At 40.2% G+C, this 13,706-nt stretch overlaps 1 protein-coding gene across 2 annotated transcripts in view; it reads right to left on the bottom strand.

Annotated features, from left to right (window-relative positions):
* Positions 1–13,706, bottom strand: part of ACACA (acetyl-CoA carboxylase alpha) — a 259,649-nt gene that overhangs the window by 84,284 nt on the left and 161,659 nt on the right. For both annotated transcript variants that reach the window (XM_070393704.1, XM_070393705.1), the window contains 5 exons: positions 11,371–11,412; positions 9,884–10,099; positions 8,542–8,697; positions 5,983–6,186; positions 230–385 (listed from right to left, as the gene is read on the bottom strand). In XM_070393704.1, the coding sequence (XP_070249805.1) occupies positions 230–385; positions 5,983–6,186; positions 8,542–8,697; positions 9,884–10,099; positions 11,371–11,412 (774 nt within the window). The remainder of the gene's footprint in view (positions 1–229; positions 386–5,982; positions 6,187–8,541; positions 8,698–9,883; positions 10,100–11,370; positions 11,413–13,706) is intronic.

Raw genomic sequence — 13,706 nt, 5'->3', positions numbered from 1 at the left:
CTCAATAGAGGTTCCGATCCTCACTATTTCTCCTGTTAATTCACAAAGAACCACCCAAAATCTAAGTTGGCAGTCACCAAATCCAAAATAAAATAAAAATGAGAATAGTGTCAAGATATTTCCTGCCCTTTAGGAGTGCATCATTCCAGTCTAAGCTGCATCTGATGGAGAGTCAAGAAAACCTTGCCTCTTTGGAATAGGTCAGAGCCTCCCAGTTAGCCACTGTTACCTGTCGAAACATCTCTGGGATATCATATATGTATGTTGTCCCTAAGGACTGTGCCTGGAACCTCTTTGATTGAAGCAGGTCTTTGGTCACATAGGGAGTGTTGATTAACATTCCATGCAGTGGTCCCTGTTTGTCTCCATATGCCTGAAACATGATCTGCAGGAAAAAGAGGATGGCATGAGGCGTTGAGACAGAGAAAAACATCAGAGAGCAGCCTAGAAGGGCTTTTTTAAATAAAAGTTATTTCTTGAAACACATTTTTGGTGGGTTGAGTAGCTCGGATATGCTTCTTAACATCGAGTACATGGTGCTCTCACCTCTCTACAAATTAACCAACTACAAAACTGGTATGTAGCCAACTGTACACCACTGGCTGCTTTCACTTTTGGATTTGTTGAAATCAATAGGAAAGCACAGTGTAAATTTCATATTTCAGAGACAGACTGACAATGCTTTCCTTCTAAAGTGATTTGAATCCCACATATTCAGAAATGAAGTATATGTCAACTAACGCCAGTCTGAGCAGTGCTCTAGTATTTAAGTTGAGAAACAGCAATGCACTAAAGAGACTTCTATTCTTTCCCCAATGGTAGAAGGCCAGGTCAGGCTCTGCTGTATCATTTATGCTTCAGTCTGTTTGACTAGAAGGTGCCTCATAAGTATTATTAGCCACAGAAAGGCTTCAAAGATTTCTGTTACAAGTGAATTTCACCCATCCATGTAGCTAGATAATTCTTATTAGCTTAAAAGACATAGTCTGTAGTAAAATGTATATTTTATTAAATGACATATGTATCTATATAATATGTACACACACACACATATATATATTCCCCCAGAACACCATGTCTACAACTAGTGACTAGCTCCTGCAATACTTACACTGTCACATAATGAAATCACCACACGAACTTTTAATCATTTTAACTCAAATATTTCTACAAGAATACTTCATACTCCATACATTTAGTTTTATTTGTTTATTAATATTTATAAGGAATGCCATTATTTCTATTCAATTAACATTTATTGTGTAACAGAGGTTATATGACACTAAACTAGGCATTTTATGCATGAATACACAAAATCCAGATTCCCAATTCAGTGAACAGAAATGGAGATTAGTGTGTAAGGGTATGTGTATCTATCCACATATCTATTCAGGCCTAATATATATAAGCTTAAGTCTACTATTAATGATTAGATTTGTGAACCTGCTGTACAGGCATAAGAAGAGAATTAACCACTTATCTAAAAACCATGGGTATAATTCAGCTCAGTGAATCCTTAGTTCCTTAGATCAGAGGAACAAGTGAATTCTGCCGACTTGTCAAAAAGGTCCTATTTGGGGCAAAACTTGCCTTGGGTGCTCAAAACCGCACAAAATGGAGTTCCCAGCCCTCTTCCAAATGACCAATGGTGAAAGTCACCAGGTGGGAGGTAGAATTAGCAATATCTTAGGAATGTGAGAGATAGAAATAGTAATTAATGTCTATTATTTCAGAACTAGAGAGCCCAGTGCACGAAATTCGTGCACTTGGGGGTGGTCCCTCAGCCCAGCCTGTGCCCTCTCACAGTCTGGGAGCCCTCGGAGGATGTCCGACTGACGGATTAGGCCCGCTCTCTGCAGGGAGCGGGCTTAAGCCGGCAGTCAGACATCCTTGGCGCTGCTGCGGAGGCGGGAGAGGCTCCCGCCACCATCACTGTGCTTGCCAGTTGTGAGCCCAGCTTCTGGCTGAGTGGTGCTTCCCCTGTGAGAGCGCACTGACCACCAAGGGGCAGCTCCTGTGTTGAGCATCTGCCCCCAGGTGGTTAGTGCACGTCATAGCGACCAGTCGTTCTGCTGTTTGGTTGATTTGCATATTAGCCTTTTATTATATAGGATGAACTGAGCTGTACACATAAAACATATCAATAAAGGTGAATTTAAAATGTATACTTCTCCCTTACACTACACATTGGATATCAATTGACATGTAATGGATTACCCATATCTCTTCTCCCCACAAATAACTACCTGACATGAGTGTTCATTACAGCTGATACCACAAAGATTATACATAGAAAGTGAAACAGAATGAAACTCATGCCAGTCAACCTTGCTCCCTATTGTCAGAAAGAATAAATGATGTGCCAAAGTAAGAGGTTGAGAGTAATGGATAGCACTAGAAGGCTCTGAATAATCAGCTCTATTAATCCCATTTTCTACTATAATGCACATAATTAAAAATTGGTAAAGTATATGTTTTATAAGTTCATGAAAATATGTACATACTTAATATATCACACACTTTTCACTAGAGGCCATCAAAAGAGCTTCTCTTGGAAAACAAACTCTGATCCCAGATAGTCTGTTCTCTTAGAGCCCTGTCCTTATTTTATGATGGCAGAATCATAATACTACAGAGAAACTAATTATTTGTCTTCCATAATGATATAGATTTCGAGAATAGAGATCACTTTTTTTTTGTATCCACACTGTCTGACACACTATAGGTGGTTAATAAATGTTATATTAATGAACAAATGAATGAATGACATGCATGGTTCTATATTATTTTAAATTCATACAATGACTCACTAGAGCAGCGGTTCTCAACCTGTGGGTCACAGCCCCTTAGGGGGTCGAACGACCCTTTCACAGGGGTCGCCTAAATACATCCTGCATATCAGATATTTCCATTACGATTCATAACAGTAGCAAAATTACAGTTATGAAGTAGCAACGAAAATAATTTTATGGTTGGGGGTCACCACAACATGAGGAACTGTATTAAAGGGTCGAGGCATTAGGAGGTTGAGAACCACTGCACTAGAGCAAAGAAAGGGGAAAAACAGATCGTCAATAAGCACCAGGTAGGCATTAGCAGTGCCAGAATTGGGTTGGAGGCTGTTTTTCTTGTGGGTTCCCCACAGTTCACAAGGCAGTGGCTGTTGAACTCTCTCAACTAAAGCACCTGAGGGAGACCTCCTCCTTCAGGGCTTCCTAAATATGCAGGACTCATGGAAAAAGAGGTTCTCCCTTAGGTTAAAGGTAGCTCATTCATTCATTCAGATACATATTGAGTGCTTATTTTGTGCCAGGTGGTAGAGTAAAGCCTGATTGAAGGCTTCTGCACCCTTTATGTCCCTGTGTCACCACCAGCCAGCATGAGGGAAATCTAAGAGCTTTCTGATCAAAGAAAGGGGGGAAAATAGTTATAAAGAACAAACTTATTTATCATAAACACTGAAATCTCAAGAGGCCATCTTATTTTTCACAAGAATAGACTTGCCTTGAAGCCATTGTAGAAGTTAATTAAAAACATCCCTACCCCTGAAAAGCTTTGACTGAAAATGTCTTTAAGATTGCCCTGAAAAACATCAAATGCAGGAAAAATTACTGAATACTCTTTTCCTGGCTAACCCCTCACACTCTTGTGCACTTCTCACGGGACAGATTTCTCTGGCCATCTCACTTGTACTCAAAGCACAAAATGAAAGGTCACTCTGACATCTATCCAGACTCAGAGTTTTAAAATTCATCATCAAAGTACTGATAAAAATGTCTTTTCTTGCCTCTGTTCCAGGATTTAAAAGGATACAGATAAAAACAAGAGACATATAATCTCTTCCTGGCACCCAATGCATAGAATAGACTGAAACCTTTGAGTACACATACTGGAACAAGTTCAACCTTTAAACAAAAGACATGTACTTTCCAAGTTCAGTCCAAAGTCTTGAAATAAAATCTCAATTCATAAAAAGGCGTGAGCAATGGTGAACTAAACTAAATTCAGTATCACAGCAAATGGCCCAAATATTTAGAAACTAAGGTGGTAAAACAGACTAAAAAGGAATTCTGTTATCACAGGAACAAACTACTAAAAAAGTCATTTTCCATTTTCACATTCTCAATTTTTTTACCTGAAAAATGGTTAAAGTTTGCACTTTGCTCTTTTATAGACAGGCCCGGTGCACAAAATTTGTGCATGGGGGATTGGTGTGTGTCCCTCAGCCCAGCTGGCACAATCTAGGACTGCTGGCTCCCAACCGCTCCCCTGCCTGCCTGCCTGCCTGCCTGATTGCCCCTAACCACTTCTGCCTGTCAGCCTGATCACCCCCCCCTAACCACCCCCCTGCCAGTCTGATCGATGCCTAACTGCTCCTCTGCCAGCCCGATTGCCCCTAACTGCCCTCTCCTGCCGGCCTGGTCGCCCCTAACTGTCCTCCCCTGCAGGCCTGGGGTTGCCCCCAACTGCCCTCCCCTGCTGGCCCGGTCTCCCCTAACGTCCCTCCCTTACCAGCTTGGTCGCCCCTAACTGCCCTCCCCTGCCAGCCCAATTGCCCCTAACTGCCCTCCCCTGCCGGCCTGGTCACCCCAACTGTCCTCCCCTGCAGGCCTGGGGTTGCCCCCAACTGCCCTCCCCTGCTGGCCCAGTCTCCCCTAACGTCCCTCCCTTGCCAGCTTGGTCTCCCCTAACGTCCCTCCCTTGCCAGCTTGGTCTCCCCTAACTGCCCTCCCCTGCCTGCCCGATTGCCCCTAAATGTCCTCCCCTTCCGGCCTGGTCACCCGTAACTGCCCTCCCCTGCTGGCCCAGTCCCCCCCAACTGCCCTCCCCTGCAGGCCTGGTTGCCCCTAACTGCCCTCCCCTGCTGGCCATCTTGTGTCCACATGGGGACATCCATCTTCTGTGTTGGAGTGATGGTCAATTTGCATATCACATCTTTATTATATAGGATAATACTCTGTACTCTTTGAAGATAATGTGTATAAATGGAATATCATAATGGTTAAATATGATAAAAATCACTCCTTGATATTGTTCAAACTATTATGTTGAAATTTTCCTTCTTTATGATAGAACTCGGTGACATATTTCAACAATTCTCCTTTCTTTACTTGCCAATGAGTGGTCTAACTAGGATGAAAACAGGAAGGACAAATCAGATCAGAAAAGGTGAGATTGCTCAAGTAGCCCTAGAGCCTACTAAGGCGAGCCCCAAATTAAACAATTACTTCTGGAGTTGGTTAGGTTCACTTGGCATCTATTAGGGCTCACCAATACATGACTGGAGGTTGGAGGTTTTTATAACACCCACTAGAGGCCCAGTGCATGAAATTCATGCATTGGGGCGGGGGGGTGTCCCTCAGCCCAGCCTGCACCCTCTCCAATCTGGGACCCCTCGGGGATCAGGCCTAAACCGGCAGTCAGACATCCCTCTCACAACCCGGGACTGTTGGCTCTCAACCGCTTGCCTGCCTGATTGCCCCTAACTGCTTCTGCCTGCCAGCCTGATCACCCCCTAACCACTCCCCTGCCAGCCTGATCGACGCCTAACTGCTCCCCTGCCAGCCCGATTGTCCCCAAATGCCCTCCCCTTCAGGCCTGACCGCCCTCAACTGCCCTCCCCTTCAGGCCAAATCGCCCCCAACTGCCATCTCCTTCAGGCCCGGTCGCCCCCCAACTGCCCTCCACTGCCGGCCATCTTTGACCACATGGGGGCAGCCATCTTGTGCAAGGGCATGACAGTCAATTTGCATATTACCGCTTTATTATATAGGATGATTAAGAACATAGGCACATCTTATGAGGCAAATGAAGTTTTTCAAATTCATGCAATCGTTTAACTAATAAAGGACAAGCCCACTAGGTGAACCAATGGGATTTATGAGGTTGGGTCTTCTATAGCAAGTGCAAGTGGCTTATCCGTAGGACCAAATAAAAACTTTGAGGAGATCTCAAAGTTTGACTAGTGCTTCATTACTGTACCTGTGCTGTCCTGGAGTCAGTCACTTCCTTGTACAGGCTGATGTCCAAGTAATAGCCAGACTCGTTTGTCAGGAAGAGGCGGATGGGAATTGCTTTTCCGGTTGGTGTCAGGCGAATGTTGATTTTCAGTTCTGCCTGGAGGACGCGTAATTTCCACAGCCGACTTCCATAGCGCATTACCATGCTCCGCACAGATTCCTCAATCTGACACACACAATCACCAAGCACAAAACTTAAAAACCTGTAACTAGGACTTGTTTTAGGTCTGCCCATCTTTGGGAAAGGAAGAATGGAACAAGATGCTGGTTTCTCGAGATGTGTACATGTATTCCTTACAAAAAGTTGTATAGTTTCTCCCCAACCCTACTTTTGCTTAGGTAAGTCAGGAACAATTTCATGCTGGCCTGTTGTATGAGCAGTTTTCTATGGCTAACAGCACCCAAATGTGTGTAACTCCTTCCCCCTTTTCCAATTACATTCATATTCTATCTCAAAGGTCTGCAATATCTAAAATTACAAGCCATGGGATTTAAGAGGAAGCCCCAAATAAGAATAAAATCTCTAGTTAAATAGCTATTAAGTAGCATTTATATGCATGGTAACTATGTTTCATTGCACTTTCAGGACCTTAAATCAACATAGCAATTACCACCATGAACTTTTTTCCATACATTTTATTAAACTTTATAATATATGTCTCTTGGTAAATTGCACAAATTAAAAATAGGCAATTTGTAGGTGGTGCTAGAATGTTTTCTCTAAACAGAGCTCTGAAGCTTGGTCATTGCCAAGTCCAACTGGGATTTAAGTATATGAAGCAGATATTCCCTAGTTTCCCTAAGCTTTATACCAAATCAGTTTAGTGTTTCTAGTTTTCAGGGTCAGGTAAGTTATTTTAACCCTACAGCCTTAGGTGTGATTTCTCCTTATTGATACACTAGAGCAAAAACATATTTTTCCAACATGGCTGCAGGCAACTGGACATACTACTCAAAATTAATGTTTCTTAAGTGAAGTATCTTTCTAAAATGCTTTCTCAATTCAGAAAACTCTGAAAAATAACTCACATCACCCTTCTCTTGTGATTTTTCAGAAGTATGTGCCACTCCTGCAATTTGTTTCTGCACCACAGAATTTTAGGTTAAAATGGGTTTTAAGGAGTTAACTTACCTATCCCCACAGTTGCTTGTTAACCAAGTGATATTTATCCATTCTTTTCTCAAGGAAACAAAAATCAACATCTCTCTATAAAGGAAATTAACAACTACCTATGATTAGAAAGGCAGAGCCAGGGTATATGAGTGTGTGGAGTAGAACAGAGAGGCTGATAGAAAAATTCAATGAGAAATTGTAGGCTAAATCTAAAAATATATATAGTTATATAGTGTCCAGACCATGTTTAAGTCTTTCAGCTTCATCCGTCCCAGAATGCTTAGGGGAACCTTTGCTTAAACTACATGATGAGACTTGGTACTCAATGAGTTGTCCTATCCTAGGCTTTCCTGACAGATAAAGCAACTGATCAATAGCTTGGAGTCTTGAAGAAAAAAAGTAGAAAAAGATTTTTCAGGTCTTACATACTAAGTTCAAAAAGCAAAAGTCTATGCCTACAATTGATCTTGAGAAAGGGGTATGCCCAGGTGGTGTGGCTCAGTGACTGAGCATCAACCTATGAATCAGGAGGTCAAGAGTTCCTGGTCAGGGCACATGCCCAGGTTGTAGGCTAAATCCCCAGTAGGGGGCGTGCAGGAGGCAGCTGATCAATGATTCTCTCTCATCATTGAGGTTTCTATCTCTTTCTCTCCCTTCCTCTCTCTCTCAAATCAATAAAAACATAGTTTAAAAAATAAATAAAGAGGTATATAGTTGTTCTCCAATCCAATTCCACAATATGAAAGAAAAAGGTTAGAGGGAGCAGCAGCAGAGAGCAGCCTTCTATGGGATAAAAGGTCAAGTACAGAATCACTTTGTTTTCCTTCCTTAAGTTATATGGAATGCATTTTAGAACAGAGCCTCAGGGAAGAAAGCATACATAATACTTGTGAAATTCCTTATTAGCCAAATTTTCTACCTGTGGAAAAATACTAAATACAAACAGGTTAGATACTTGGGAAGGTATATGACATCCCTAAGCCACGAGCTAAGTAACATTTAGTACGAGGCAGTAATTTTGCCAAAATGCCCAATACCAAGTTAATTATTCTAGATGAGAAATCCTAGGGAATTATATAAGATAGGACTGCTATCATGGCAAATATCATTATACAGGTACCGATGGAGGAAGTGAAAAAGTTTTTATGTTTTTGTACTGCTTATAAATAAATGACCAGCAAGATAAATCATGCCACCTTCATTCTTGAGGTCTGCTTTTCAAAGCTATAGCAAATTTCTGACACCATCCCAAAAACCAGTCTTATAAGCATTCTGTAAACTTTACATATCAAGGGCTCAACCAGCTAATCAAGAGTACCTGTGTCCAGGTCCTAGTGAGAATAAATATGAATGAATCTCACTGCTTTCGTTTGCTACTTCTGGGAGAGAAGCTAAGAAGAAACATACCTTTGATGGATCCATGATGACCGTGGGCACAAAGTTGAGGAAGATGTGGTTGCAATCAGTACGAACATTTGTATTATTAAAAGCGACTTCCAACTCATCCATGGCTTCCAGGAGCAGCCGCTCCCCTTCATTTTGTAGATATTCAAAAGAAGCTTCCTATGCAGGAAGAAATCAACATTAATGTGTTTTAAGAGGCAATAATGAAATGGCTATTATAATTACTTAAGGCCCAGCGGTTCTCAACCTGTGGGTCACCAACAATGAAAATACATCCTGCATATCAGATCTTTACATTACAATTCATAACAGTAGCAAAATTACAGTTATGAAGTAGCAACGAAAATAATTTTATGGTTGGGTCACAACATGAGGAACTGTATTAAAGGGTCGTGGCATTAGGAAGGTTGAGAACCACTGAATTAAGCGGTGGTATGTCATGAATCATAAGGCACCTGCTAGAAGTGCGTTGACCTTTCTCCCTAGTCAACCCAATAACCACAGGCAGCAGGGGCAGGCAGGGTCAGATTAAGAATTCCTGCAGCCCTGGCTGGTGTTTCTCAGTGGTTAGAGCATTGACCCATGGCCCAAAGGGTCTCAGGTTCGATTCCTGGTCAAGGGCATGTTCCTGGGTTGCAGGTTCAATGCCTAGCCCTGGTTGGGGCACGTGTGGGAGACAACCAATCGATGTGTCTCTCTCACATCGATGTATCTGTCTCTTCCTCTTTCCCCCTCCCTTCCACTCTCTCTAAAAAGTCATGGGGAATAAAAATATCCTCTGGTGAGGATTAACAAAAACTAAAAACAAAACAAAACAAAAAAAAGAATTCCTGCACTCTTCCTCCTGTCTCTTAGTGTATCATTTCCTTCCAATAGGTGGGGATACTGTAATCCCAATAGGGTTACACCTCACATATGCCAGAGCAGTTTAGAAAGGTTATGGCTATGGGATGTAGTAATAACTAACACACCAGGAAGCACCTTGCTATGTAGAGAAACTACCCTACCTTTAGACAAGTTTACAATGGGGTCACTTCTAACTTGTCTCACTACCCTCTGTCATCACCTAACTCTCCTGTGATTTTCTGTTAATATGCTTTTCCTTCTCTCAAGTGAGAGTTACTATGATTCCATTACCAAGGAAATTCAAATGAAAGGGGAAAAAGTTTGTTATCATATGGAATATTTACTTCTGTAAGAGGAATGATTCTCAGACTTCTGCTGGTTATTAGAGAGTGAGATGAACAAGAGCTTTGACTCAAAAAGAGAAAACCTAATTTTGAACCATGACTGTTCCTCTGTCCCTTCCCTCAGGGATAACTTCCCATTAAAGTACAGCACCCACCTTGGTGACCAGATCAGAATGTCTGATGATCGCACGGACAAAGAACCTATAGTCTGTCACTTCTGTGCCCACTTCCACTTTGGCTGCCCCAAGATACAGGTGCATCTTGTGATTAGCACATGGAATGGCAGTGAGGTCAAAATTTCTCATCCGGTTCAGCTCTAACTGGAAGGCGAGGGCAGGTTCCAAGTGACGATAAATACGATCCTCCTCAAACTGAGCACAAGAATTGGAGAAAAAACAGCCCACCAGAAGTGGTTACAGAATGATATTATTAACGCGTACTTATGTAAAAGAGATGCTTAAAAATAAAAACATAAGCTATGATGTGCTAATGAACAACAAAAATGGTCTACATTCAAGGATAATGCTATAGCTTACATAAGGTTAGGCGCTAAAAAACCTATTTAACTTCCCAAGCTTTCATCATTTATGCTTTTACAAGTGATGATGCTCTCCATTAAAAACAAACAAAAAAATCAATTCCCCTAGAACTCCTGTAGCATTTAATATCTTTATAATTCTTTTTTTTTTTTAAACAATGAACTACAAACTGTTTCACATTAACAACTACTTCACATACTAGTGTTTTGGTTTTACCCACCTAGTCTAAAATGCTCATGGGCGCCGAAACCGGTTTGGCTCAGTGGATAGAGCATCGGCCTGCGGACTGAAAGGTCCCAGGTTCGATTCCGGTCAAGGGCATGTACCTTGGTTGCGGGCACATCCCCAGTGGGAGATGTGCAGGAGGCAGCTGATCGATGTTTCTCTCTCATCGATGTTTCTAACTCTCTATCTCTCTCCCTTCCTCTCTGTAAAAAATCAATAAAATATATATTTAAAAATAAATAAATAAATAAAATGCGCATGGGCAAAACCCATGTCTTATACTCTTATAATTTCTGGCACAATACAAAGGACACAGTAAATACTTGACAAATGAACATTATATAATTTTTTAAATAGAGGTATTTGGCTTTGAAACATCCTATATATACATATACATATATATACACATATATATATATATATATCCCTTAAGAACTATATTTACATTTAATATATTTTTTTGCTGAAATTAAATTGTTTTTCCAGAGTACATGTCAATTGAGTGAATGGTAACAGGAAGAAACCAACACAGTCTGAAAGTTTGTATTTTAAAATTTGAAAAACTGTAACTCTGAATATAAACAAACTGTAGGTGATGAGAATAATCCTACTAAGTATAGCAGTCCTTTAATATCACATCAAAAGCATAAGGATGATTTTGAAATTTATTGCTTTCTTGGGTAGGTCAGTATATTCAATTATTTCCTAAACCAAACTCTTTCAGAAGACAGTCTTCTTTCGTTCTAAGATACATGTAAGGCAAAGGGAAGCACAGATTCAATTAGAGAAAAAAACGGCAAAGATATGCCACTCTTAGACTTGTAAGGAAAAAGAAACATAAAAATAAAACAAAACAGAGGGAAGGAATTAGTTCTTACCTTATCCCTTGCTCGGAACGTGAAAAATTTAGGGAATTCTCTCTGTGTTAAAAGAAGGGGAAAATGTATCAGTCTTTCATAGATATAGTTCTTTGGGGATCAACATATAGTACAGAAGCACTCAAGCATCAAAAGACAGTTTCTTAGAAAACACAATCCTTACTGAACCTTAGCCTAGGGAATGTGAATGATCCTCTGGGTAACCATCACTTTGACCCCACTTCTACATTTGAGAATCACCACACCATTAACCTAACTTCAATAGTTACCCTCTCTTGGGGGGTGGGGAGAGGGCGGGGAATTGTATTTCTTCATCTCCCAAGTGAGGAAAAAAAAAATTCTTCCTGGGTGTTGCTCTTGGCACAACCTGGCAAATAAAACCAATATACTCTCTAAGCTTCTGCACTGCAATAGCAGTTATTGGACTGATTTCCCAAGTTTCCCCTTAAGAAACTCTTAAAATGAAACTAACCAGAAAGCATAAAATCCCCAATCCATGTGTCTTCCTCATTCACTCTCAAATCAATAATCTGAAGGGTTTAAACAATAACGTTTGAAGACAAAAGTAAAGATGTTACTTTGGTCACTACCACTACATGTGTAAGAAAGAATGGGGTGAAACTAGTGAACATAGAATCATTTGGTCTTACCGCTCTTTTACAGGGCATTACAAAAGAAAGCAACCAATTTACTAGAACCTTATTAATTAACAAAGATGAATTCAATTAGCAGAGTCCATTAGTTTCTGAAATTTAACTTATTAACACCAAATACCCCCGTTTCTCGGATGGAAAGCTCTATTGGTGGTGTTAGAGTCAAGTCATTACTATGTGCCACTATAGGAGGTTTCATTAGGCATCTTCTTCATTATGAGTGCAAGATAATCAAACACTCATTGGGACAAGACAGAGAAACCAGGACCAGCTGCATAAATGTCTCTCAATGAGCTTTAGGAACCATGAAGGAAACATGAGCTGAAATGAAAGCCTGCTAGGTGGCAGGCGCTCCCATGTGTTGTCCCCTTGAATGCTCTCAACAACCTCTCGAGGTTAGGTATCCCATTTTACAGCTGAGGAAGCCATGACCAAGTGATATGCCCAGTATCAGAAACCTAGAATATGAACTTGGGTCTCTTCATGCCCTTCATCTCTACCACACTACTTCTCACGTGTAGAGCATTACCCTTCTATTTTTGTTATAACCCAGATTCAATAGAAGTCTTCTCTTTAAACAGAAATTCTTTTTTTAAAAAAAATTTAAAAAACAAAGCAAAACTCATACTGAAAAGTTGTGGTTCATGAATTTACTGAAAACTTATTAAATACTTTCCACAGGTATTACACCTCACCCTCACCTTAACTATAGCTTGCAGTTAGTAAACCTTCTTACATTTTTCTTGCATTTTAACTGTAAAATTGCATTTAACAGGCTTCTAGGAGCTTGTTGTTTAGCAAGCCTGGGAAACCCCCTATCCAGGCTTAGGTCTTTAAAAGTCTTTTGAAAGTGAACTTTACACAGCACTGATATTTTACTGATGGTGTTTTCATTCTAAGTAATTCTCTAATTCCCCTGAATAATAGTAAAGAACATGGGGATGACTTCAAGGTTAAACAGAAAGATGTTCAGCTGCATTGTCAGTAGGGTATATGCTCAGGGCTTTATAGTCTCATTTTGTTTTATTCTTGAGAAATATGGCTTTCAGAGCACTACCTAAGGTAACACAAGTCAAAAAAGGAAGGGTAACAAAATACTTTCATGAAAATTTCTGAAAGGAAAGTGATGTACTAAATAAATATTTTACTTAATTGTTAAGACAGAATAGAAGAGTGTGATAAACATTAATTAATTAAAATATTTATTTAGTACATCATTTATTTAAATGACTATTTTCCTTCAAAAACGTAACAATAGAAACCAAAAAACACTTTTTGTTTTTACCACTTAAACCAACTAAAAAAATTTGTAGTAACTGAAAGGCATGAAAAGCAAACAATTTGAATAGAAATGCCTTTATTACAAATAATGAAAGAGACTGACTAATTCTTGGCAGAGGTGGGAATAGACCACCAATAAGAAAAACCACTTTCATTAAAGTTAGCTAAGAAAAGGTGTTATGAGTTAATATCAGCAAACATTTTTTGAGTAAATTTTAGCTCTACAGAAAAATCCTCAATTTAAGCATAAAGCATTCAGAACAGGAGAGTAAGAACTTCTGTGCAATGGGACAGCAGGATTAATGAGCAATTCTTCAAGTCTGAGGACTTTTATAGAAAGTCACCTCTTTTTGGCATTCACACACACACACAAACAAAAATCACAGGAATACAGAAAAACAC

This window comes from Myotis yumanensis, unplaced genomic scaffold (genome assembly GCF_028538775.1).
Source record: "Myotis yumanensis isolate MYYU_CA2020_CCGP unplaced genomic scaffold, mMyoYum1.0.hap1 SCAF_16, whole genome shotgun sequence".
Classification (NCBI taxonomy): domain Eukaryota; kingdom Metazoa; phylum Chordata; class Mammalia; order Chiroptera; family Vespertilionidae; genus Myotis; species Myotis yumanensis.
The sequence above is the reverse complement of the archived record's forward strand: the minus strand, read 5'-3'. Positions and strand labels throughout refer to the sequence as shown.